The sequence below is a fragment of the Gracilinanus agilis genome, chromosome 1 (assembly GCF_016433145.1).
Source record: "Gracilinanus agilis isolate LMUSP501 chromosome 1, AgileGrace, whole genome shotgun sequence".
NCBI classification, from domain to species: Eukaryota; Metazoa; Chordata; class Mammalia; order Didelphimorphia; family Didelphidae; genus Gracilinanus; species Gracilinanus agilis.
In genome coordinates, this window is record NC_058130.1 from 667331673 (window position 1) to 667358399 (window position 26727).

Consider the following 26727-nt stretch of genomic DNA (forward strand, 5'->3'; position numbering starts at 1 on the left):
TCCTTCCTTCCTTCCTTCCTTCCTTCCTTCCTTCCTTCCTTCCTTCCTATTTCCCTCCCATTCTCCCTCTCTTGTTCCCTCCCTCCCATCTTCTATCCCTCTTCCCTCCCTTCCTTTTCTTTATTTGCCTTTTAAAGCTATTGACAACCTGGTTCCTTCCAATCTTTTGAATCATCATCTTTTATTCCTATCCATGCATTCTACAATTTGGTGACCCTGGCCTCTTTCTTCCTCTCTCCAACCTCCATCTATTCCTTCCTTTCTTTCTTCCTTCCTTCCTTCCTCCTTCCCATCCTCCCATCCTCCCTCCCTCATTCCCTCCCTCCCATCCTTCTTTTCTCCCATCCTCCCTCCCTTCCTCCCTTCCTTTCTTCCTTCTTTCCTTCCTTCCTTCTCTATTCCTCACACACAAAACTCCTTCTTCCAAGCTATGTCTCTGTACTGATTTTCCCCTGGAATGCTCTCCTTTCTCATCTCCACCTCCTGACTTCCTGTCTCCCTTCTCCCCCATCATCCCTCTGAGATTCTTTTCATTTATGCTGTACATATTTTTATATTCAGAGCTGTTTCTATGCTGTTTCCCCATTAGAATTTGAGCTCCTGGAGAAGAGGGATCATGTCTTTTGTTTTTGTACCTCTCTTTACTGCCCTAGAGCTTAACACAGTGCCTGACATATAGCAGGTGCTAAGTGAATGCTTGTTGCTGACTTGTTGGGACATCTCCATCACTGAGATCACAGACCACAGTAGTACATGAGACTGAGCTGAAGAATATAACAGCCAAAGTCGAGGCTCCCTGTTGATTCTTCTTATTTTTTTAAGCCTTTACTTTCAGTCTTAGAATCAAATCTAAGTATCAGTTCCAAGGAAGAAGAGCAGTACGGGCTAGGCAATTGGAGTTAAGTGACCTGCCCAGAGTTACCCAGCTAGGAAGTATCTGAGGCCAGATTTGAACCCATGACCTCCTGTCTCCAGATCTGGCTCTCTATCCAACTGAGCCACCTAGCTGCCTGCCCCCTCCCCACTGGTACTTACAAGTAGCACAGCAACAGCACCCTTAGTAGGCATGCAATAAACATTTGGTTTAATTGAACTAGTAACTTTATAGGCAAAGATGCTTAGCATAATTGAATTTCAGAGCCAAGAGGGGTCTTAGATGATCTCATCCTGTCTACTGCCCTTGTTCTACCAGTGATGAAACCTAGGTCTAGAGAGGTTAGAACTTTGGTCAAGGTCACAAGGCTCATTAGCGGTAGAGTCTGGACCAGGACCAAAGCCTCCCAACTCCTAGTTCAGGACTCTTCCCTCTAACCCATGCTGAAATCTGGGCTTGGTTACAACGCCATAGGTTTGGTTCTTTTGGCCAAGGTAGTCACAGCTCGACTCCAAAAAATACAAACCAGTCCCAACACAGACCCATCTCCAGCCTCCCTGCTTGGGCACGGGCCATCCCTGCCCTCATCCAACCCTCCCTCCCACCCCTCTTGGGATCCGTCTGATTCAAGGATGCATCCTAGGAGAAAATGGAAGAAACCGGGTTGTAGCCAGTACCTCCCACACTAAAAAAAACAGGCATCTCTCATCTGCTGCTGCACCGTCTTTAGTTGTACAACAGGAAACAATACAAATGTTATTTTCAAGAGAAAAAAAAAAAAGCTGTGAAAACACAAGGTGGTGTCTGTTTATCTTCCTCTGTTCTCTCCACCCTGATTCTCCTCTCCATGAAATGCCACAGAATTTCCAGTGAAGGGTTGTGCTTTCAAGAATAAAGGGATGGTGAAGGACACGTGGAGCGCTTTTGTACATTCTGCGAGAAGCCAGCGGAGCCGGGGGAGTTCTGGGTCCACGGGCCAGGGGAGTACCACGGGGCAAGGATGAAGGCAAAGCAAAAAATAAACAAAATGCAGTTTCTGCTTTCAAGGAGATCATACCACCGTTCTAGTGTGTGGGACATGGGATTTGAGGATAAAGGAGGACAGATGCTATTGCTTGTAGAGGTGAAACTGGCCACATCCCTGTTACCTTTGGTGAGGATTTGTTTAGTTCTAAGAGCTTAATAACGGTAAGAGTTTATAGTGTGCCTCAAAGTTTACAGAGCACTCTGGTTTGCTCCTTACAACAATTCTGTTGTTGAATTTATTGTACTGTCATAAAATAACACTTCCCAGGAACACAGGTGCTATTATTATCCTCATTTTACAAATGGGGAAACCGAGGCAGAGTCTATGGGTTTTGCCTAGGATCACATAACTAGTGAGTGTCTGAGGTTAAATTTGAACTTGAGTCTTCCTGATTTGAGGTCCAGGGCTCTATCCACTGGACCACTCAGCTTTGGAGAGAGGAGGCTAACCAGAGAAAGCCTTGAATATGTCAAAAAGGGCACAGCTGCACTCTGTTGGGTAACCCTGACGTCTTCCCTTATGTAAACTGTGAGACCAATATTTAAGTGAGGGGAGGAGAAGAGAAGCTGGGATTTTTGTCCCTCATTGGGCAGAGCTGGAAAGGATCATAGGGATTCCCTAGTCTAGCTCTCTTAATTTGCAGATGAGGAAAAATGAGGCACAAAATTTAAATGATTTGCCCAAGAAAGTTCACATAATAGAATCCAAAGCTAGGTTTTCAGACTGCAAATTCAGTACCCTTCCTACTGTACCATGCAGCCTCAAGGCTAGCTTTCCCTTAAAAAGCATTAAGTTGGGGGTATTTAGATGGCTCACTGGATTAAGAGCCAGGCTTATCCTGGGTTCAAATCTGACTTCAGACATTTCCTATCTGTATGACCCTGAGCAAACCACTTTGACCTCTATTGCCTAGCCCTTACTGCTCTTCTGCCTTGGAACCAATACACAGTATTGATTCTAAGATGGAAGGGAAAGGTTTAAAAAAAATGCCTTCCTCCTTCAGGCTTCTGGGCTGTGGGTCAGTGTGGCCAGCAGAGGCAGGGAAGCTGCGCTCAACATTCTTCCCCTGCTCTGGCTAAGTAAACCTCCTTTTGTTAACTGTCTCCAAAGCCTTTCATTTCATTCCATTTTCAAACCTGATATGCCAGAATGGCCTGGACTACAACAAAGGCCTTCTATTTTTTAATGAGTGGCATGTAAAAGTGCCTTTGATCCTAATTTAATTTGAGATCTAGAGCTTCGGAATGAAAGGACTGATGGGAGAGAGAATGAATTTAGCTTTAAAAAACCTTTTTTTTTAAAGCCTTTAAAAATAGTATTTTGTATTCAACAACAGCCATTGGCAAGCTCCAATCCTAGAGCTAAGTTTCACTAGACATTCTCAATCCCTGTGGGGTCAGGGTGATGTTTGATCTTGTACTCCTTAGGGGAGGGAGGCTGGAGAAGAGGCCAGGGTTCAGAGAGGAAGTATTCTCATCGGGGTCTATCGCTATATTATATGGTCTATCCCATTGGAGTCACTAGGACAACTAGGTGGCACAGTAGATAACATGCTGGGCTTGGAATCAGGCAGCTTTATTTTCCTTAGTTCAAATCTGGCCTCAGATCCTTCCTAGCGGTGTGTGTGAGTCTGAACAAGTCTCTTAACCCTGCCTCAGTTTCCTCATCTGTAAAATGAATTAGAGTAGGATAAAGCAAACTACTCTAGGATCTCTGCCAAGAAAACTCTCCAATGGGGTCATGAAGAGTTGGATTCAAATGAAAGAATAACTGAACAAATTTAATCCAAGCCCCTCGTCTTATGGGTCAGGAAACCAAGGCTCAGAGAAGGAAAGTCACTCTCCCAAGGTGTCACAGCTAGTAAGGCAATGGATCCTCAGGACCCATAGCCTTTCCTCTCTCCCCTTTTAGTAAGCCTTTAGGATGCATCATGTCATATTGTATAGTATAATTTAATATGTTTTCTTATCCCCCTGCTAGACTATAAATTCCATGAAGATAAGTATTAATTTTCATTTTTGCCTTTGTATCTCCAACAAAGCAAACTGCCTCACACAGAGGAGATGGTTATTATTGTTATAATGGACATTGATCTAATTAGGACTTAGATAAGATTGCTTTCTTTAGTAAGAATTGACACGTACGTTGGGCAATGAAGTGGCACAGTGGATTGTGTGTCAGACCTGCAGCCAAGAAGACCCAAATACAAATACAGCCTCAGATACTAGCTGTGTGACCCTGGATCAATTACTTAATCCCGTTTGCCTCCGTTTCCCCATCTGTCAAATGAGCTGGGGAAGGAAACAGCCAACCTCTCCAGGAAGAGGGGCTGTCAAGAAAACCCCAAACGGGGTCACAAAGAGTGGGAGAGGACTGAAACGACTGAGCAACAACAAAAGGGCGGATATTTCATTTTTCTTGATGCCTTTTGGTTTTGTGTCACATTCACTTCTGAATACACTCTCTCCATCCAGGCAGCCATCCCTTGCACCAAGCTGCCCATGATTTCCACGGAATGCAGAACTCACCATGTAGAAATTCCCCTGCCAGTGAAACAGTGGCGCCTTCTCTACAACACAGAGTCTAAGCGAGACCTGCGAGGAACCGTAAAGGGAAGCGCCTCGTCCGGCGTCCCGCGTGCCAGAGGCAGGACTCGAGCCCCGGCCACCCTGACTCCAAGGCCGGCTCTCTGCCAGGACCCTCAGCTTCTTTGTCGTTCATTATAATGAAGGGAAAAGTCCAGAAAGACTAACCGACGCACGGACCATGTCTGCCAGCATAGGCGGCATTCCGCGCCCACAGCGCCCACAGCACCCACAGCACCCACAGCACTCCACGTCTCCGGTGGAAAGAAGAGCCGTGCGTTTTCTTATCTCCTCTCCAGGGCCAAGCTTGGTCAGTGTGATTATGCAGTGTTCAGTTTCATTTTGGATCATACTGCTGAAACCAGACAAAGACTTCTTGGTAATAGAGAGGTAAGTTTAGATGGGATCGAAACAAGAATGCAGAGGGCCGGAGAGCCTTGGACTCTGGGGGCAGCGGGAGACAGGACTGAGGGAGATTCGGGCAGCTGACTCCCTTGGGGTGGCTAGACTCCTCGCCCCCAATGGAGAACATTGGCACCCCTGTTTAACTCTTTTCTTCCTTAAATTATTTTCATAATCCAAAGAAATGAAGGAACGAGTAAATGAATAAAGAAAAACATTTATTTTTATTTTGTAAAAACCCTTCCCTTCTGTCTGAGAATCAATACAGTCCAAAGCAGAAGAGGGGGAGAAAGGCAAGGCAAAGAGGGATAAATGTCTTGCCCAGGGTCAGACAGTTAGGAAGTGTCTGAGGCCACATTTGAACCTGGGACCTCCCATCCCTAGGCCTGGCTCTCAATGCACTGAGCCACCCAGTTGCCTTCTAGTTCAGTGGTTCCCAAACTTTTTTTGGCCTACCGCCCCTTTTCCAGAAAAAATATTACGTAGCGCCCCCTGGAAATTATGAAACTATTTATTGAACTCAGAATAGAATGTAATACAAAAAAAGTGTGGCTATCACCGCTCCCCTGATTGCTACAGCACCCACCAGGGGGCAGTGGCGCCCACTTTGGGAATCACTGTTCTAGCTGAATCCTTCTTCAGCAGTACAGCTCTTCTAATTCTTGATTGAACTTTTTATGTCCCACCTAAGTCTCACGTCCCAGGTTTTGATGTTGTTCAGTCATTTTACAGTTGTATCTGACCCTTCGAGAGTCCATTTAGGGTTTTCTTAGCAAATAAACTGGAGGAGTTTGCCATTTCCTTTTTTAGACCTGAGGCCAACAGGGTTAAGTGACTTGCCCAGGGTCACACAGTTAGCAAGAATCTGATTTCGGATTTGAATGGGATGGAACCCAGCAATCCATCTACTGAGCCACCTCGCTGCCCCAGTGTCCCAGGTTAAACATCCCCAGTTCCTTCTATTTACCAACTATGATCATTGCTGTCCGTAGATAGAATACAAATCTTGGTGAGTTCCAAGACCAGACGTACAAAAGGGACCCACCGTTATGTTTTCCTCCTATATGTCTTGACCACTAGAATGTAAGATCCTTGGATGTAGAGACTGTTTGCTTCTCTCTCTCTCTCTCTAGCACTTGGAATAATGTTTTGCATGTAGAAAGTGCTGAATAAATGGTTTTTTTTTGGGAGGGGGCAGTTAGGTGGATAGAGTGCTGGGTCTGGTGTCTAGAAGATCTGAATTCAAATTCAGCCTCAGATATTAACTAGCTGTGGGACCTTGGGTAAGTCACTTGACCTCAGCTTGTCCCAGTTTTCTCAACTGTAAAATGATGAAAATGCTAAGAACTACCTCCTAAGGATCAAACTAGGCAATATTTTAAAAACACCTGTCATATATATAAACATATATATATATCCCTTTAGAACTAAGAAAAATTGGGTGAAAGGTTCAAAATGCAGATTTTAATATGAGGAAAAACATTATAATAATGAGAGCTCACCCAAAGTATATTGGGATCCCTTTGGAGTTAGTAGGGCTCTCCTTAGAAAGCATCAAGATAACAGATGATCGCTTAATAACAAATAACTTATAGGAGCAGTTCGGTGGCTCAGTGGATAGAGAGCCAGACTTGGAAATGAGAGGTCCTTGGTTCAAATCTGGCCTCAGACACATCCTGTTTGACTCTGGGCAAGTCATTTAACCCTCATTGCCCAGCCTTTATTGATCTTCTGCCTTAGAATGGATACTTAGTAAAGATTCTAAGAAAGAAGCTGAATTTTTTTAAAAGAAATTTATAAAACACTTAAAAACAAACATTTAAAGAAATCACTTATAACAAATGTTGGGGGAGTTCTTGGTCAGACATGAGCTAGAATGGAAGACATCAGAGACTACTTTCAGTTCTGAGATTCTACAAATTGCATTGATAGTTATATTTACATGTTTTACCACCATAAAGGTATTTTGGTTGTTCCTATGAGGTTGATTATTTCCTACCAGCAAGGTTGATGGAGGAGAGGGAATGGGAAGTAGGGAAGCAAAGGAGGCTGTTGGGTTACTGTCAAGGCAAACAAAGCTGAAATGTGGCATCGTGTGGTGTTGAGGTCTCTGTTGTCAAGGGGATGTTGGCCTCCCTCAGGTCTTAGTTAGGGGTTTGAAGGTAGAAAGAGCACCTACCTCCAAGCGATGTCAGCTCCTCTTCTGTGTATCCCCCTAAACCTAGCCCAGTGCCTCATACCTAGGAGATACCTAACAAATGTTTGCTGACTAGCTGGAGAGAGATGTTTTGGCACTGACCACAGTACATGGTAGCCTGTAATATGATGGCCACAAACCACCCACCCCTGCTGTCACCCTTGGAGGGGCCCCACTAGAAAAAAACCCCAGAATTTCCTTTCTCTGATTTAGAGAATGGGAGCTAAGGGGAGGAGAGGGCTGGTGTCCCTAGAACAGAACTCTGGAGATGGCCGTCCTATCAGTCAATTGAACAAGCATTTCTAAAGCACTTTCTCAGGGGGAAAAAGATTGAGAGCCAGATCCAGAGATGGGAGGTCTGGGTTCCAATCTGGCCTCAGACACTTCTTAGCTGTGTGACCCTGGACAAGTCACTTAACTTCCATTGCCTAGCCCTTACCACTCTTCTGCCTTGGAACTAATACACAGTATTGATTTCAAGATGGAAGGGTTTTATAAAAAAAAAGTAATTTAATTAAAAAAAAAACTAAAGCGCTTTCTCTGTGCCAGCCCCTAGCTAGGTACTAGAGAATAAAAAGAAAAAGCAAAAATAGTTCCTGCCCACAAGGAGCTTCCGTTATAATGGGGGAGATGACATATAAACAAATAGGCATATTCAGCAGACATTCGGAGTAGCTAGAATCAGCAAATTAATCAATAAATCAATAAACATTTATTAAGGGCCTACTATGTACCCAGGACTGTTCTAATTAAGCTCTGGGGATATAAAAAGAGGCAAAAGAAAGCCTCCCCACAAGAAGCTTACAATCTAAGGGTGGAGAGGAGACTTACAAATAAATATATACAAAGCAAATTAATCACAGGATAAATAGAAAATAATTAACAGAAAGAAAATATTAGAATTAAGAGGGGCAAAGTTGGCAAAAGTTAAAGATGGGATTTTGGTTGGGACTTAAAGGAATCCAGAGAGGTCTGTAGCCCAATAGGAAGAGAGAGGATATTCCAGGCATGGGGGGGGGGCAGCCAGAGAAAATGCCTGGAGCCTAGAGATGAAGTGTCTTTTTTCAATCCATCAATTAATCAGCAAGTATTTATTAAGTGCCTACTATGTGCCAGGTGCTAGATTAATTCTCTTGTTTGTGGAACAGCTTGGAAAACTAGTGTCACTAGATTGAAGAGTACATGTCAGGGAATTATGTGTAAGAAGCCTGGGAAGGTAGAGGGCTAGGATATAAAGGGCTTTGAATGCCAAACTGAACATTTTGTATTTTGATCCTGGAGGTGATAGGGAGCCACTGGAGTTTTTAGGGTAGGGGAGTAACAGGGTCAGACCAATACTTTAGGAAAATCACTTTGGTGGCTGGAAGAAAAATTAGAATAGGGAGGGAATTGAGGCAAGCAGATTTATCTGAGAGAGGAAAGCCTCCTGGAATTTGAGCTGAATCCTGAAGGAAGTCAAAGTTTCTAAGAGAACTTTAAGAGAGAACACTGAATCTGAGCTTACATGATCCTCCCCCATTGTCATCAGGCTGGATAACTCCTTGAGTTTTGAGGCATTTAGGCTAGCGTTAGTAGAATGAAAGCACAGCACTAGTTCATTACATTTGTTCCATGCTTGGCAAATGACACAATGGTCCTCTGCCCTTTACCAAGACAGCCCAACATCTGGTTCCTGACAAAGACATGTCCAGAAAGCCCTGACCTCCCCTGGGGAAATGCTTCTAGAAGCTAGCTCTGGCTTTAAGCTGAGAATGTCCACGCATGAACCCTAGTATTACAGCAGATCTTTCCAGCTCCCGATGTTCAAATTTTCTTTTTTTTTAAGAGACCAGGTAGGTGGCACAGTAGGTGGAGAGCCAGGCTTGCCGATGGGAGGTCCTGGGTTCAAATGTTCCCTCAGATACTTCCCAGCTGTGTGACTCTGGTTAAGTCACTTATCCCCAGTGGCTCAGTCTCTACAGCTCTTTTGCCTTGAATCCACTATTTAGTATTGATTTCAAGTCAGAAAGTAAGGGTTTAAAGATTCACAAATAAATAAAAGAGATCTGTCTAGAACTGAGCTTGAATTTCTAAAAGTCAGTACCCCCGAGCTTCGAAAGGGCACCCCATCAGCATCTTCCTTGCCTTGTCTTCTCCTGAGGCTTTTCCAATGCTCCTCTATCACAGATCCTGCTCCGTGCCATTTTGCCTGCTGACCCCTTATGGAACCGGAGACCCTTTTCCTTTGATTCACTTTTCTGGACCCCTTCTCAAGGCATGAGGATCAAAGTCAGTCCCCTAAATACAATCCCCAGAGACGCCTGGCAACCCCGCTCGCTCCTTGCTCTCTCCTAGGACTGAGTGTCTAAGAATAACCCTGGCTTTGTACTTCATTGTGTTCAGCCTTTGAGTGAGAGTTTTGGACAGAAAACACATTATCCATGACAACGGTATGTGTTGCAGATAGAGTACAGCTGGTTACAACAACTGCCTGACTTTATTAGCCCATAAATGTTTCATTCCCACTTATTCCAACACCTGCCCTTTTCACTCTGGTCACACTAACCTCTCCGTAGACCGCATCCCACTCCTCCTGACTTTGGGTCTTTTTCTGATGCAATCTGCTTTGCCCAGTAAAATGTTCCCCTCCTGCTCCCTTTAATTTCTCTCATCCTTTGGAAATCACAGCCCTGTCAGTTCAAGACAGAAGTAAGGGGTTTTTTTTGTTTGTTTGTTTTGTTTTTTAAAAGAGAAATCACAGCAGTGCTTGTAGTTCATGGGACCGGACATGCATTCTCCAGAATGCAGAGATCTCCCCGACAGGGATGGATTTGAACTCACGTTTGAATCCTAGCTCAGCTGCTAACTCCTCCATGACTGTGGATGTCACCCTTCCTCTTAAGATTCCCTATTTGTAAAATGAGGAGGTAGGATAGAGATGTCAAACGTGCCACTGGACAACCTTGGTGGCTTTCAAAGCTCCCGGTAATTGGAATCAGATTAAATTCTAAATCTCTCAGGGATGCAGATTTTTCTGGTCTCCCGTGTTCAAATTTTCCCTATTTTTTTTTTTTAATGAGGCCAGCTAGGTAGCTCAGTGGGTAGAGAGCCAGGCTTGGAGATGGGAGGTTCTGAGTTCAGATGTGCCTCCAGACACTTCTCAGCTGTGGGACTCAGGTTAAGTCCTTTGTCACCAAGTGCCTAGTCTCTACCACTCTTCTGCCTTGGATGGCAGGTGGTGGCAGCTAAGAGGCTCAGGGGATAGAGTACAGGGCTGGAGGCGGGAAGCCTGGGTTCCAATCTGGCTTCAGATACTTTCTAGTTGTCCTTGGGCAAATTACTTATTCCCATTTGCTTTGCTCTTTACCCTTTTGTCTTAGACTTGCTACTAAGGCAGAAAGTAAGGGTTAAAAAAAGCCACAAAGACATTTATAACTGAGGAGGAGGAGGAGCATGGGGGATAGAGTGGGGGATCCAGGATCTCTTCCTATTAAACTGTGAGTTCCTGGAGGGCAAGGATGGTTTTGGTCTTTCTTTGAAACCTCAGGATTTTGCCTAGTGCCTGGCACATAGTAAATGCTTCTTGATTTGATTTTAAGTCACAAGAAGACCTGAGTTCAACTCCTATCTCAGAGACTCAGTAGCTGTATGACCCTGGATAAATCACTTGACCTGATAGTCCCCTTATCTGTGAAAAGGGATAATTTATTCTTTTTAGCTCAAAAAGGAGTTATCAGAGTCAAATGAGATAATGTAGACAAACTTCTTTATAAGCCTTGAAGAACTGTATAAATGCTTACAATATTCTTTGCATGAGTCAGAATGATTTGATTATTTATACTAGCCAGAAACCCTCATACCATAATAATTTATTAAGCACCTGCCTCCTAAATGTTAGGCACTGTGTGAGGCACTGTGTGAGACACAAACCAACAAATAAAAAATAGTCTCTGCCCACGTGGAGTTAGTGTTTTATCCACAGAGACAATGTGTGTGAGTATATGTTTATTATTTGCAAAATTGAAAGAGTATAATGGGATGAGGAAGGCACTAGGATCAAATGTTTTTATTTATTTTTTTATCGTGTGGATTTTTAAAAAACCCCTCTAATAAATAAAATGAAGATTTCCACATACTTGGTTGTTCAGTTATTCTCTAGTTGTAGCTGCCTCTTTGTGACCCCATCTGAGTGTTGTTTTTTTTTTTTTGAAAAGATATAGAGTTGTTTAGTATTTCCTTTTCTAGCTCATTTTACAGATAAGGAAACTGAGGCAAACAGGTTTACATGCCTTGCCCAGGGTCACATGGGTAGTAAGAGTCTGAGGTCAGATTTGAATTCGGAAGGGGAATCTTCTTGACTCCATTGAGTCACCTTCCATGTAAAGAATAGGTATTAAATGATGAAATTACAGATTTTTTTTTTAGAATAAGAGAAGGGAAAATAAGCATCCACAAAGTATCTGCCACGTGCCAAGCACTGTGCTAAGTACTATTTAGACATATTACCTCATTTGATTTTCACTACAGCTATGGGAGGTGGCATTATCCTTACCCCCATTTTATAGCTGAGAAAACTGAGGCAAACAGGATTAAGTGATTTGGTCAGAGTCACACAGCTAGTAAGTATCTGAGGCCAGATTTGAATGATGAGGATGAGTTTTCCTGACTTCAAGCCTGGTACTCTGTCCAGTGTGCCACCTAACTGACCCCCTTCCTAAAAATAAGTCGCTGTATTTTCTTTATATTTTTCTTTTGTTGTTGTTGCATTACAGAATTCCATTAAGGCAACTGGGACAAGTAAACAGATGTGTGATTCCATTTTGTAGGAAACTCTAGGGAAGAAAACTTCCTTTCATCAATGCCAATGGGCAGATCATGGATAACTTATGTGTGTATATATACAGACCTAAGCTATGACTATTTGAAAGGACCATAGGATCATAAATGCAGAGCTAGAAGGAACATCAGAAGCCATCTAAATTCAATTCCCCATTTTATAAATGGGGAAACTGAGACCCAAGGAGTTTAAGTGGATTGCTCAAGACTCTAGAGAAAGTATCAGAGGCAGGATTTGAATCCAGATCCTCTGTCTCCAGTTAGTGGGATGAAGGGACAAAAAAACAAACAAATAAAGAAATATTTATTTAGTAGTTCTTGTAAGATATTTTGCTAGGGAAAGAGGACCTGAAGATAAAAATTAACCAACTGATGCTTTCTCAGAGCTTGTATTCTTATTGGACTCATAGGCAGAGACCATGAAGTGAGATGCAAGGAGAGGGAGAAACTAATAAGTGGCTACAGACATTGAAAGTCTCTAAAAAAAGCGAAATAATTAATCATAAATGTAAATTTAAAGTTTTGTTATTGTTTAAAGTTAATTTCATAATAAAGAACAATAAAAAGAAAACTAAGGAAAACCAAAAGGAATCAGAATCGAGTTAATATATGTAAAGTGCTTTGCAAAATTTAATGTGCTATATAAATGCTATTATAATTATTATTGGAATAAAGTTGGGTTAACATTAGAAAATTTCCTAGAGAATATTCCTAGAGAGTAGAGCATTTGTTCATAGCTTTGTTCCTTTGTGTTGTGGATCCCTTTGACAGTCTTGTAAAACCAATGTACCGCTTTCTCAGAAAGTTTTTATGCATCAAATAAAATAGGATTATCCCCCCCAAACCATAAATGAATCTAATTACATTGAAATATAATTATTGAAATACTAAAAAAGATAATTCACAGACCCCAGGTTAAGAATCCCTGGATTGGGGGAAGGGGTTAAATTGTGGTTTACTTGGTCTAATCATCCAAATTTGGTATGCTAAGAGTCAAGAAGGGGGATGCTTGTCTAAGTTAATGACGATGACAACCCACTTATTCCCTGCTTGACTTTGGATAAGTTACTCTACTGAGCTTAGTCTCCTCACAGTAAATGAGGTAGGGGCTGGAGGTTGAATTAGACCTCCTAAGAAACAACTCTAAAACCACGGTGATGGGAAGAGCTTTGAACTGGCATCTGAAGACTTGTTTTTGAACTTCAGCTCTGCCTCTTATTCACTGTGTGACCCTGGACTAACTTTCTAACCTTGCTGAGCCTCATCTGAAAAATGGGGCTAATGAAGTTTTGTACTGAGCTCTCTGCAAAGCCATGGAAGGGATAAAGTGAAATAATGTTCCTAATGCATTTGGCAAACATTAAAGTAGTATTATGAATGGAAGCTATTATCACCAACATCATTATATGGTTCCTATGTGAGTTAGAGGAGACACAACTTCTCTGAGCTTTCCTTTCCTCAGCTACAAAATGAAGCATTTGGCTTAAATAATCTCCAAGGTCCCTAATAGCTTTAAAACTCTGTTTAAACCAGTGGTTCCCAAACTTTTTTGGCCTACCACCCCCTTTCCAGAAAAAATATTACTTAGCCCCCTGGAAAATAATTTTAAAAAAATTTAATAACAATTAATAGGAAAGATAAATGCACTTGTGGCCATCACTGTGCCCTGGATCATTGCAGCACCCACCGGGGGCGGTGGTGCCCACTTTGGGAATCACTGGTTTAAACTATAATTTCTTTCCACTGCTTTCCAAGCAGAGAGAGAGGAGGAGAGAGCACCTCAGGTGAGAGGGAAGGAATGGGAAAAAGAACAGAGAAAGAATGAGCAAATTGTTCTTAGGAGATGTTAAGATAATTAGCTTGGTTGGGACACAAAGTCCTTGGAGGGGGGCTGATAAAGATTTTTAAAGCATGCTGGCCCCTTGTTTTAAAGATCAGAAAAGTTAAATGACTTGCCTAAATCACATAGCTAGTCAGTGAAAGGGCTGGTAAAAAGGTTGATTCTCTCTCTCTCTTTGGTTAAAAATTATGAATTTAAGGGAGGAACCAAGATGGCGGCTTAGTAAAAGCCAAAACTGGAATACTTTAGAACTATCTCAGAATCTGTGATTTCACTAGTGGGAATTGGAGGGAAACTGAAAAGGGACATAGAGGTAGAAAGGGACAGGCATGGATTTAGGGGGAAGAGGAAGTCTATGTAGGGCAAGGGATGACCAGTAGAAAATGAAGATTCTGATAAAGATTAATATCAACAATATCTTATATTACATAAGGCTTGAAAGTATGTAAAGGTGGGGTTTTTTACCTTTACTTTCTATCTTGGTATCAATTTTAAGATAAAAAAAAAACAGCAAGGGCTAGGCAATAGAGGTTAAGTGACTTGCCCAGAGTTACACAGCTAGGAAATATCTAAGGCTAGATTTGAACCCGGGTGTAATAATGAAATTAAATTCTTGTCCTTAATTTCCAAAGGGTTTATCAATAGTTACTTGAATAAAAGAAGGCAGACAGATAAAAAAGAAACTTATTCTAACTAGCCACGTGAATGCTCTCCACATGGCTCCCTTAGCCACCTTCCTTTCACCCATGCTGGAGCCACTAGAGAAAGTCCACTTCCTGGAATTCTTTTATTCCTTCTCTTTTACTCCAGATCAGTATCCCAATCATTTCCTGGTCAAGTGCCTAGGTCATTGTCCGGTGACCCAAGCCCACTGGCTAGCAGTGCTGGGACACAGGTAAGATCCCAGGACGTGATCCTGGGAGGGGGTTCCCTTCGCACACAGGTCTTCCCAATTCCAAGCCTGATGCTCTATCCATTGTGTTACCTTGCTGCCCTACAAAGTTATTCTCTGAGAATTAGCACTGACATATTATGGTAAGGTTTGCAAAGCACTTTACAAATATTATCTTTTTTTTTTAATCCTCATAACAGCTCTGGGAGGTAGGGGCTTTCTGTTGTTGTTTAGTCATTTCAGTTTTATCTGACTCTTCATGACCCCATTTGGTGTTTTCTTGGCAAAAAAAATATTTGAGTGGTTCACCATTTCCTTCTCCAAATCATATTACAGATGAAGAAACTGAGGCAAACAGGGTTAAGTGACTTGCCCGGAGTCACAAAGCTAGTAAGTGTCTGAGGTCTAGCACTCGATCCACTGCATTACCTAACTGGTATTATTGTTATTATCCCCATTTTGCAGATGAAATTAGGCAGACAGAGATTACATAGCTTGGAAATGTATATGACTACATTTGAACTCAAAATTTCTTGGGGGCAGAGATGATTTCATCTCTCGAATTTGTATACTCAATGCAGCATTGTGCTAAAATGATGGCATTTTAGCAATGAGTTGAAGAAAACTAGGGATTCTGAGAGATGGAAATAAAGATTCAGTACTGACCCCTGAGAGGCTCCATCAAAAAAACATAACATCTCTGATGGCAGGTGGATTAATGCATGGAGTCATTAGACTCATAATTTGCATTTTTGTATTTGCTAGCATCAATAAGAATCCATCAGTTTCTATGAAAAAATAACTTAAGGTTGAAAACTATCAACTACTTAATAACTTCCTTGGCACCTCTCTTCCCCAGGATCTAAAAGCTTTAAAGCAAAGTGACTTGAGTGTCATTCTTGGAGTCAGGAAGATCTGGGTTCAAGTTTTGCCTCTGATACATACTGGCTATATGATTCTGGACAAATCATTTAATCTCTTGGTACCTCAACCAATTCTCTAAAAATGGTCATGGAGCAGGTGACAATCTATATTAATAGAGGAAGCTTCTTCATTGAAAGTTCACTGTATCAAAAAAAATCACAGGTAGGCTTCAAAAAAATAAATCCCCATGAAATCTGCATGAAGATGTTGACGTATAATAAGACTTCTGGTACTCCAAAGTCTATTTACTGATGCCTGTTTATAGTTCGGTGAATATTTCACACCTAAATCATGCATAAAAGTCAATCACTTATTAAATATGTAGTATTTGTTCAGCACTGCCATTATAGTGGGTGCTAAGGAGCCCCAATGGTCCTATATGAATGGGAACTCTCCATCTTCATCATCTCTAGATCTGCAATACCTAATGTAGTCCTATATAGTTAGTAGGAATTTAATACACATTTGCTGATGATAGCAATGTTTTAATAGTTTTAATAACTCATTTAGTAGTTTTAGTAACTATTAAAACAGAGATTTCAAAAAGGAAGAACTTTCTGAAAATCTTTATGAGATATTTGAAAAGGCAGATACAGGGTGGCTAAATGGTGCAATGGATAGTGTACAGGGCCTGAAGTCAGGAAGACTTACCTTTCTGAGTTCAAATCTGGCTTCAGACAATTACTAGCTGTGTGTCTCTGGGCAAGTCACTTAACTCTGTTTGCCTCAAAATGAGACAAACAAAAAAAGGCACACAGGAAGTTCTGGGACAAGTAGAATCCAGGTTCAACACTAGAGTAAGAGGATAGGTCTGGCATAAATGTTGTTAAAGGGTATTTTTTTTTCTTTTTAGAAAACATATTTATAATTTGGGGGTTACTTTTGAATTCCAAGTTATTTTCTTCTCTCTGTCCCTCTCAACCCTGCATTAGAGAGGTATTTTTTTTTAAGTATCACATTTTCAGTTAATTGAATCAGTTCTTCAGGAAGGGAACTATCTCCCCAAAGCAGCAAAGTATAGACATTAACAGTGTAAAATCTGCAAGTGTAGGCAGATGTGGGGTGCAAAGGGGGCTTATACCAAAACCAAGGTCCCCACTATTCCCTCATCTGATGCTGGTGACTAGGGAGCATGCAGGAATCTCTTGGAGAAACTGCAGGATCTGGATTCAGTCAGCCAAACGATGGGGAAAGCCCTCTCCACATGCATTTTCCTCTGGACATTTGGATTTGAGATGGGAGATGATTTAGTCAGTGACATAATCAAGTGGCAGCAGGTCTCTTTGATACAGAACAAATTACAGTAGCATTTTATCCCCTGAAAAGACTATATTTTTAAGGGGAAAAGAGGTAGAAAGAAACATATTTTGGCTTTAAACAAAAGTTAAAGAGAAGCATACAAGAAAGGTTCATAGGATTACAGATTTAGACTGGAAATGGACCTTGAGAAAACACCCTCATTTTATGGATGGGAAAACTGAAGGACAGGCAGGCTAAATAACCTGCTCAAGGAGGACAGCTAGGTGCCTCAGGAGATAAAGAGCCACGTCTAGAGACAGGAGGTCCTGGGTTCAAATCTGGCCCCCAGATACTTCCTAGCTGTGTGACCCTGGGCAAGTCACTTCACTCCCACTGCCTAGCCCTTATCACTCTTCTGCCTTGGATCCAATACACAGTATTGTTTCTAAGGTGGAAGGTAAGGGTTTAAAAAAAAAGAAATAAGCTGCTAAAAGTTACATAGGATTGAAGTGACAGTACCAGGATTCAAACCGAGGTTCCAGACTCCAAATCTGCAATGAGAATAGGATAATTAGCCACTTAAACTCTGGTATGACTTTGAATGAAAAAGAAATTAGGACAAGTCAGTGAGTGGTCAGGTCAAGTCGCCAGGTCGGACATACCAAAACGTCTGGAGAGAGACTCTGCCCAAGGGATAGGATTGCATTCCAATGGAGTGACACTTGTAAGAAGATCTTTTCACCAAGAGACTGCACACACAGATCCTTCTGCTCTCTAACCTTAAACCTGTTATTTAATAAAATGTAAGAATGGCCAGCTAGCAAGTGACAAATCCCCATCCCTTCTCCTGCAGGAATCAGGCTGAAGAAAAAGAGGCAGCTGGTTGGCAATTCCCCTCACATGCCTCGGAGCTCTGGGAGGGGGCTGAAGACACCAGCCTAAGATCTGATCCTCATTGACAAAGTAGACTTCGAACAGCTGCAAGAGACCAGAAGGCTGTCTGTGAACCACTTGATGATGTAGTATAGATATTTCTGGCCACCATGATTTCCAAGTCTTTTCTGAACAACTCAAATTCTCTCCGTTTCTAAAACCTTCCCTCTCTAATTACACCATCTACAGGAGGACCTCACTTCATACAACCAATATCTTCTAAGACCCTTTCCATAAGCTGAAAATCGTGCATAATAAGTAAACTCCATTATTTAAGAAGTATTTCTTATACAAACATATTTAGGCACTTCACGTTATTTTTTAGGCTTATCCGAGCTACCAGCATCACTACTTTTGTACTTTAGGGTTATTATTCTTAATAACCAAAAGCATTAACGAAATCAATAGAAGCACTGCTCTGACGTGAACATGACCTGTTACAAGTGAGAACTCTGGACATAGATTGATTCAAGAGCGAATGTTTGGAGCAAAACAATGTAATGAGTCACACTAAGATTTCTCGAGTGTGACTGAGTGAATTGCTGTGAGACTTTACACTGCTTGGGAAAACGGCATGGATTTGGCACATAATTAGAAAATTCTATTTTACATATTTTTCTATCTTTATTTTTTATTGCTGATCACGTACATCTCAATTCAAGTGTGTTGTGTTCATGTAAAAAGAGGCCCTGCTACATTTTATATATTCTTAGATATGTACGTCTTATTTCCCCAAAGAGGCTGTAAGTTCACTGAGGGCAGGAGATGTTTTATTTTTTATTTTTTATCTCTAGGTTCTAGTATGGTACTTGGTACAAATGAGAAAGTCTGAGAAATTGCTGACATAGCCTAAAGTAGAAGTAAATAAAACTGTATCTTCAAGCATTTTGGGTCATCGTTCTAAGGAAGACTTCTTGTTGTTGTTCAGTCACTTTGGTTGTGTCCAAATTTTAATGATCCCATTTGGAGTTTTCTTGGCAAAAATACTGGAGAGGTTTGCCATTTCCCTCTCCAATTCATTTTACAGAAGAGGAAAACTGAGGCAAACAGGGTTGAATGACTTTCTCAGGGTCATCCAGCTAGTAAATGTCTGAAGCCAGATTTGAATTCATGAAGATGAGTCTTACTGACTCCAGGTCCAACACATTATCTATCCACTGTGCCAAAATTAAAATCAATAGGTTGAAGACAGGAAGGAGCGAATTTAAGTTTGATCAAGGAAAAACACTCTAACAACAACAGCAAGGATCTTTAATGTGATATCAAAGAACTTCTTTTAAAGAATATTTTGATAAACGTTCTTTAATAGAACAGTTTTCTTTGTAGTCATATGTATTTTACTTTATGCATTTGAAATAATATTCTGAGAGAGTCCCTAGACTTCACCAAGTTGCCAGAGGGGACCATGATACAAAAAGTTCAGTCCCTCTGAACTAGAGTTTTCCAAAAGCCTAATAGATTGTCTTTGAGGATGGCGGGTCCCCTTTAGTTGAGGTTTTTAAGCAAAGGCTGTGTGACCATTTGTCAGGTGTAGAGGGGATCTTTTTTCAAATATCTTTTTACAAATCTTTTTTTATGGGTTGGGCTAGTTCCCTACACAGCTAGGTATTGAAGTAGATAGAGCACTATGTCTGAAATTAGGGAGATCTGAGTTCAAATCCAGACCTAGATACTTACTAGCCATGTGACCCTGGACAAATCACTTAACATCTATCTGCCTCAGTTTCCTTCTCCAATAATGGAGATAATAACAGCATTTATCTCTCTGGGTTGTTGTGAAGATCAAATGAGATAACATTTTGTAAGTGTTTAGCACAGTGCCTGGCACCAATAGATGTTTAATAAACATTTGTTTCCTTCCTTCCATATCTGAAATAATGTGATTATTTAGTTCAATTCTCTCATTTTACTAAGCAGATAACGTTAACTCAAGAATCAACTGACCCTGACAGTCAGGAGCAGAGCTGGTTTTCGGTCTTCTTCCCTAAGGTTAAAAGCAAATAAAAACTATAAAACTAATACAAAAAATCCAATCTACACGTTTCCTTCTAGATTTCTTTCTTCTTCCTTTTTTTGTTGTCTAGAAGGGAGAAAAGAAGGGAGGCAGTTCTGCTCCTTCCCAAATGTCTGAGGCCCAGGCAGAGAAATGTCCTGCTAGAAATGATTGAGTGCTTTACCTAAGGGATAGCAGGGATTGTAGGAAACACCAACATAAACAAGTTGTGAGGAAGTCCCAGAGCAGAGAACTGCCACCACAAATGAAGATGAACAATTGCTAGGAAATAACTGAATGAATCTTAACGGATCTCTTTCTTCCTTTCAAACTGACTCATTCTTTAAGACCCAGTTCAAATCTCAGATCTTCCATTAAATCATCTTGGCTGACTCTAACTCTTCAGAGCTCCGTCTCTGATCTCTACCTTCTCAGCATTATTTGCCTGTGCTTTATTCTGTCATGTAGCATAGAGAATAGAGCACTAGACATGAAATAAGTTCAAATTTTGCCTCAGATACCTACTAGCTCTTTGATCCTCAGTCTCCATCTGCTTCTGTTTTCTTAGCTGCAAAATGGACATAAAAATACCTATCTCTCAAGACTGTTGTGAGAATAAAGTAACATTTTAAAGTACCTTGCAAACCTTAAAGTGCTATATAAAAGCAATCATTATTATTGTTTTTAGACATTTTTATAATCAAATATTTTATTTTTTCCAATTACATGTAAAAATAATTTTTTAGTGTTTGTTTTTGTAAATTCTGAGTTCCAAATTCTCTCCCTCCCTAACTCCCCTAGCTCCTCTCTGAGAAAGCAAGCAATTTTTTCCTCTGGTCTGCCTTTCTTTTTATTAAAAAATATTTTATTTTCTCAATTATATGTAATAATTTTCTACATACATTTTCCAAAGCATTAAGAGCCAAACTATCTCCTTCCCTCTTTTCTCTCCCCCTACTCAAAAGAGATGGTAAGCAACTTGATCTGGGCCAGACATGTATTATCATACAAAACATACTTCCATATTGTTTATTATTGTAAGAGAATACTCATACAAAATCAAAACCCCAAAATAAGATCATAAGTACACTGATGTGAAAGATAGTAAGTAGGCTTTGATCCACATCCATCCAACTCAGCACTTCTTTCTCTGCAGGCCTTGTCATAAGTCTATCAGAATTGTCCCAAATCATTGTATTGCCGAAAGTAGCCAATTTTTCACAGTATCATCGTGCACCATTGCTATTACTGAGTGCAATATGCTCCCGGTTCTGCTTATTTCTCTCTGCATCCGTTTCTGCAGATTTTATCACCTTTTTCTCTAATCATCTTGCCCATCATTTCTTATAGCACAATAGTATTCCCTTCCCAACATTTAGCACAATTTGTTCAGCCATTCCCCAGTGGATGGCCATCCCCTCAATTTCCAATTCTTTTCCACCACAAAAAAAGAGTAGCTATATTTTTGTACAAGTAGGTCCTTTCCCCCTTTTAAATTATCTCTTTGCATCTCATTATTAAATTCTTACCTTCTGTCTTAGAATCAATTGTGCGTATTGATTTCAAGACAGAAGAGCAGTAAGCACTAAGCCACTGGGGTTAATGTGACTTGCCCAGGGTCACCAAGCTAGGGAGTGTCTGAGGGCCTAGCAAGCAGTTTGATGGAAGTTATCTTATATTCTTCTTGAATTGTTTCCCATGTTTCTTGTTTCTCTAACTAGAATAGAGGCATACTAAGAAAAGGGACCATACCTTATACCTTTTATAACATCCACAGGGTCTAACATGTTGGCTGGGCACACAGAAACAGTAAATAAACACTAACTTACCTTATTAGTGTAGAAACGAACTCATGTTGAGCTAAAGTCAATGTTTATTACTCAATACCCAACCGAGCTTGGAATAAGGCCTTTTTTTAGGGCAGGCACAGTCAATACTTGCAAATTCAGTTTGTAGACTAACCTGACTTTTTATTTATCCTTCCTTTCCATTAGATTTAGCAATTCTGCTCCTTATTAACACCTTCACCTTCCTGCATGCAGCAGGCCCTGGGTCTGAAAGACTTTTGGGGTCCCAACCGACGCTAGGATTTCATGATTTTAGGGTTGGCAAGGAAGGAAATGGAGCAAAATAAAAAGCAATCATTTTGGCTGATGGTTATTCCTTCCAATAAAAATGAGTTAATGGATGAATCTCATAGAATCATATAGTTTTGAATAAGATGGAGCCTTGGAGAATATCTAGTCCAGTGATTCTTAACCTGAGTTCTGTGAATTAAAAAAAAAAACACTCTGATATTTCTATATTATTAGCTTCCTTTGTGATCCTATGTATTTTTATTTTAGATATTTAAAAAATTCTTCTTAGAAAGGGTCTATAGGCTTCACCAGAGTGCTAATGGGGATCATAACACAAAGATTAAGAATCCTTGATCTTGCCTCACCTCTTTGTTTTGCAGATATCATTAGAATATGGAAACATATGCATATATACATACATGTGTGTACATATAACATGTATCATACACATTTTATATATAGGCATATATAATACTATTTCTTTATATATAGACTTATGGAATTATATATAATATAATAACATATATTTCTCTATGTAGACATATATAATATTTACTAAGCACATTATCTCATACATCATTTCAGCAACCCTTTGATGTAGGGCACTACAAATGCTGTTATCTCCATTCTAACAAGTGAGAAAGGTAAAGTCAGAGAGGGTAATTGGATTTCCATGGTGGAAAAACTAAAACAACTTTTTGATGGGATTTGAACCCAGTTTGATAGGATTGGAATTCCAAGTGTGGCATTCTGTCCACTATGCCAGGATATTTCTCTAAGGTGAAACCAACTCAGAGTGGGGAATAGCTTGACCAAGGTCACAATAAATGAATGAAAAAACATCCCTTATTTTATCTACTATTCATTTCAAATAAACATTTTAATTGTTTGAGATGATCTTCTACGTCCTTCATGGAAGTGGAGACCATAAGGATAGTTTAAGAATGAAATTAAATGAGAAATATCATCTTTGGAGGTATAATTTTCACAGATCTGACAGTAATGCACGTGCATACAGAACCTGAAAATTAGTAAAGTATTTTCTTTCTGAACAGCTATGAGAGTGCAGTTTTTTTTCAAACCCACTTTAGAGATACAGAAACCGAGGTTTTAAACAGTTAGGTAACTTGTCCAAGACTAAAGCAGGATTCAAACCCAGGTTTCCTGCCTCCAAAACAGGGGCTCTTTCCACTACATTGCACTATCTTCAAGAGAAAAGAAGCAAAAATTTTCACTCAAACAACACCCTACTTACTGGTCCATGGCATGATATATAAGGCTACATAAAATCAGTCACTGTAAGTCTTTATATTTGAGATGACTCATTTTTCTGATCAACTATACCTCTGCCTGGAGACAGGGGGATGATGATCTACACCACCAGTTCTCAAAGTGTGGTCCAGGGACCTCCAGGAGTCTCCGAGACTCTTTCAAGGGGTCAAAACAATTTTCCTAATAATACTAAGATATTATTTGTTTTTTTCACTCTCATTCCCACATGAGTAGAGAATGGAATTTTCCAGAGGCTATAAGACCTGTGAATTAAATATTTAGCTGTAAGCATGAAGACTGAACCAACATTTCCTCTGCAGAATTGTACATTTGCCATACAAACGGATGGATGGTTCTCCAGATGTGGCTGGACTTTCTGTCTCTCTTGTTAAGGATCTAATCATCAAAAGTCTTTCATGGGAATGCTAGGCAACAAACAAGTGGTGCTAAAATATTCTGAATGTTGAATAACTTTTCTTGAATTTTTCAGCTTATCCTTGAACAACTGGGCTGACATTTGCACTAATGGAGCAGAAGCAACAGGGGGTAAAGCTGCTGACACCTCAGCACAATCAACGAAATCACTGTATTCTTCACCACCACACACTCAAAGCAAAGAATAAAAAATGACTGTTTCACTCAAAAATGTCCTGGATAAAACAATAAAGATGATTAATTTTTTGAATCATGATTCTTGAGTACACAACCTTTAATATTCCACGGGACAAAATGGGGAGGGAAGAGAAAGTCCTGTTACATACCAAAGCACGATTGTTATCTGAAGGAAAAGTACTCATATGATCGTTTGACTTGCAAACTGAACTAGCCACTTTTTTTCCAAGAAACACCATTTTTGCTTGAAAGAATGACATGGCACATTGCCTGGAACACAGAAGATGCTTGATAAATGTTGATTGCTTGATGGATTAATTGACAAATTATGGTTATTCAGACTTGGGTATTTGGGCAGATATTTTTTTGGAAAATGAATGAACCAAGCCTGTCACATCAAGGAAAACAACTGACAGTATTTGTTGCTAATGATAAAATTCAAACTTTCAAGTGAAAAATAGAATTTTGGAAAACTTGTACATGTCATGCTGATCCTGACAGCTTCCAAATACTTAAAGACTTTTCTGCCCAGATCAATAGTGATATTAATGAATGCCATTTTTTGATACTGCATAATGGAATGTGTCAACATTTGGAAGATATGCAAAATTCATCAATATTTTCCAAATGACTAATTCATGATTTTACAAAATTGTGCATAAGTAAAAAACCCATTCAAAGTGTCTGATAAAACAATGAGTTTTAATGTAACTGAGTATGAAAAGTTCATAGGTACGGTTTCACATTCTACATTGCAATTAAGCTTTAAGAAATTTTGATTTGTTGAGTTTGGGTATCAAAGAAGAATATCTATAACTACTTGAGAAGGCTTTTATTAAAATACTCCTCCCTTTTCCAACTACACATCTGTGGGAAGCTGGATTTTCTTCACATACTTCAGTCCAAACAATTCATCACAACCGACTGAATTTAGAAGATACAAGAATCCAGATGTTTTCTATTAAGCTAGACATTTGATATATGCAAAAATAGGTAAAACAATGCTCCTTTCTTACTACTTTTTATTCTGGAAAATATAGTAATTTTTATTAAAATGATATTTATATTCATATGAAATAGGTTTATTATTTTTATTTTAGTGAATTAATAAGTAAAGAATTTAAATTTTTATTATTTTAATTTTTAATAGGATAAACATTAATAGATATAACTCAAATAAATAAAAGGTCTTTGGGGTCTTTCATAATTTTTAAGGTATAAAGGGGTCCTTAGATTAAAAAATTTGAGAACTACAAATCAAGATTGATTTGGGGAATTAACACACTGTCTAATTGCCTAGTGACTATTAAAAATGACTGAATATTTCTCAGTTGGCGTTATGCACAGGAAGAGTGGGCAGGTGTTTGTATGGCATGTGCTCTCAAAAATATTCTCTTACCCCTAATAACTCTCTCACTTGTTTGCCACAGGGACACAATATTCTGCCATTAGCGTTTCATTCCCCTAGGTCAAGGCACTGCTGCTGACTTAAGGCATGCTCTTTCAGAATATAGTCTTAGTAAAAGTAATATAGTAAATAATCATTTCAATCTTCATGTGAGCAACAATAGCAACGGCAATCATTTATTGAGCACTGAATAGGTAGTGGTCAAAGTAGTGGGGATACAAAGAAACCCAAAGAAGAAAGGGATCATTTTGGAGCTCAAGTAATGGAAGACCTTGGTCAGACTCTATAGGATGGACCTTTGGTTAGATATGGGCAACAAGAGACTAATGTAATGCAGGCAGGAGCATGGTAAGGGATGAGTAGCAACAATTGTGGCAACAACCTATATTTTTCTTTTTATTTATTATCTTTCATTTAACCTACTTTTCATTGAACAAGTATTTTTTCTCCATCCCACTAAAAGAAAAATGAAACTTCTATAACAAATATGCCTAGCAGCCAACATTTTTAAATTAAAAAATTTAAACCTACTAGGTATAAGGCACTCTGCTAGGCACTGGAGATGTTTTAAAAGTGTCCATCCTTAACCTCAAGAAGCTTCAGTTTATAATGATACATGTAAAACCCAGTGGAATTGCTCATTGGCTATGGGAAGGGTGAGGGAGGAGGGAAGGGAAAGAACACGAATCATGTAACCCTGGAAAAATATTCTAAATTAATTAATTAATTGATTAAAAAAAAAGCTTCAGTTCTTTTGGGGATATGATAAATAGATTTTATTTTGCAGAACAAGAAATGCATTTTACGTAGTTTACAGTACTGTTAAAAATGCATTGTTGTTGTGGGCAATTAAGGTGGCTCAGTGGATTGTGAGTCAGGCCTGAAGACTGGAGGTCCTGAATTCAAATCTGGCCTCAGACACTTCCCAGTAGTGTGATCCTGGGCAAATCACTTAACCTCTATTGCCTAGCTCTTCCTGCTTTTTTGCCTTGGAACCAAAAACCAGCGCTGATTCTAAAACAAAATGTAAATGTAAAAGTTTTTAAAAATGCACTGCTGTTCATTTCTCTCCTTTGCACAATTCAAGCATTTTGAATGCTTAGATTCATACCATAGCTTAAATGTTGCTTTTTAAACTCCATTGCCTTGGTTACAAAATTCAGTCCTTTAATTTTCAGAAAACTGTATGGAATGTTCTTTCTACCTGTGTTTTTAGTCAACTTTTTCAATGGTGGGTCCAGGAAAAGCACATCTAGATAGGACTACTCCACCCCTCGGGAACCCACCAGGCATGCTTCTGTCTTGCCCCCTCTGCTCTTTAGCTTAGTAATGATGGATTGCAGACCTCCAGTTCTTTCTGTTGATTCTTCCTTCTCAGTAGTCTGGTTCTTATGATTAGATGATTATTTCATTATGTTTGTCAGACATCTTCTGTTTGTCTTCATCAATTCTGTCTTTGTTTCTCATCCTCAGTGTTGAAAGCACAAGATACTAGAGAGTTCTTGGAAGACACCTTATGTCTCTGCTTCTCAGCTTCAGCCTTCTATTTCTCAGCCTCCTGGAGGCATGTGCTCAATGTCTTCTTTGCTCAGTTAATTTTTTTCATTGGTGATGGTGATTATATTGTTTTTGTCTG

The 26727-nt window shown here is 39.9% G+C and overlaps 1 protein-coding gene across 1 annotated transcript in view; it reads right to left on the reverse strand.

Annotated features, from left to right (window-relative positions):
* SNTB1 (syntrophin beta 1) overlaps positions 1 to 26727 on the reverse strand; it is a 328941-nt gene that overhangs the window by 59790 nt on the left and 242424 nt on the right. The window contains exons 8-9 of the mRNA XM_044684211.1: positions 17310 to 17346; positions 16151 to 16187 (exon numbers count right to left, since the gene is read on the reverse strand). Of these exons, the coding sequence (XP_044540146.1) occupies positions 16151 to 16187; positions 17310 to 17346 (74 nt within the window). The remainder of the gene's footprint in view (positions 1 to 16150; positions 16188 to 17309; positions 17347 to 26727) is intronic.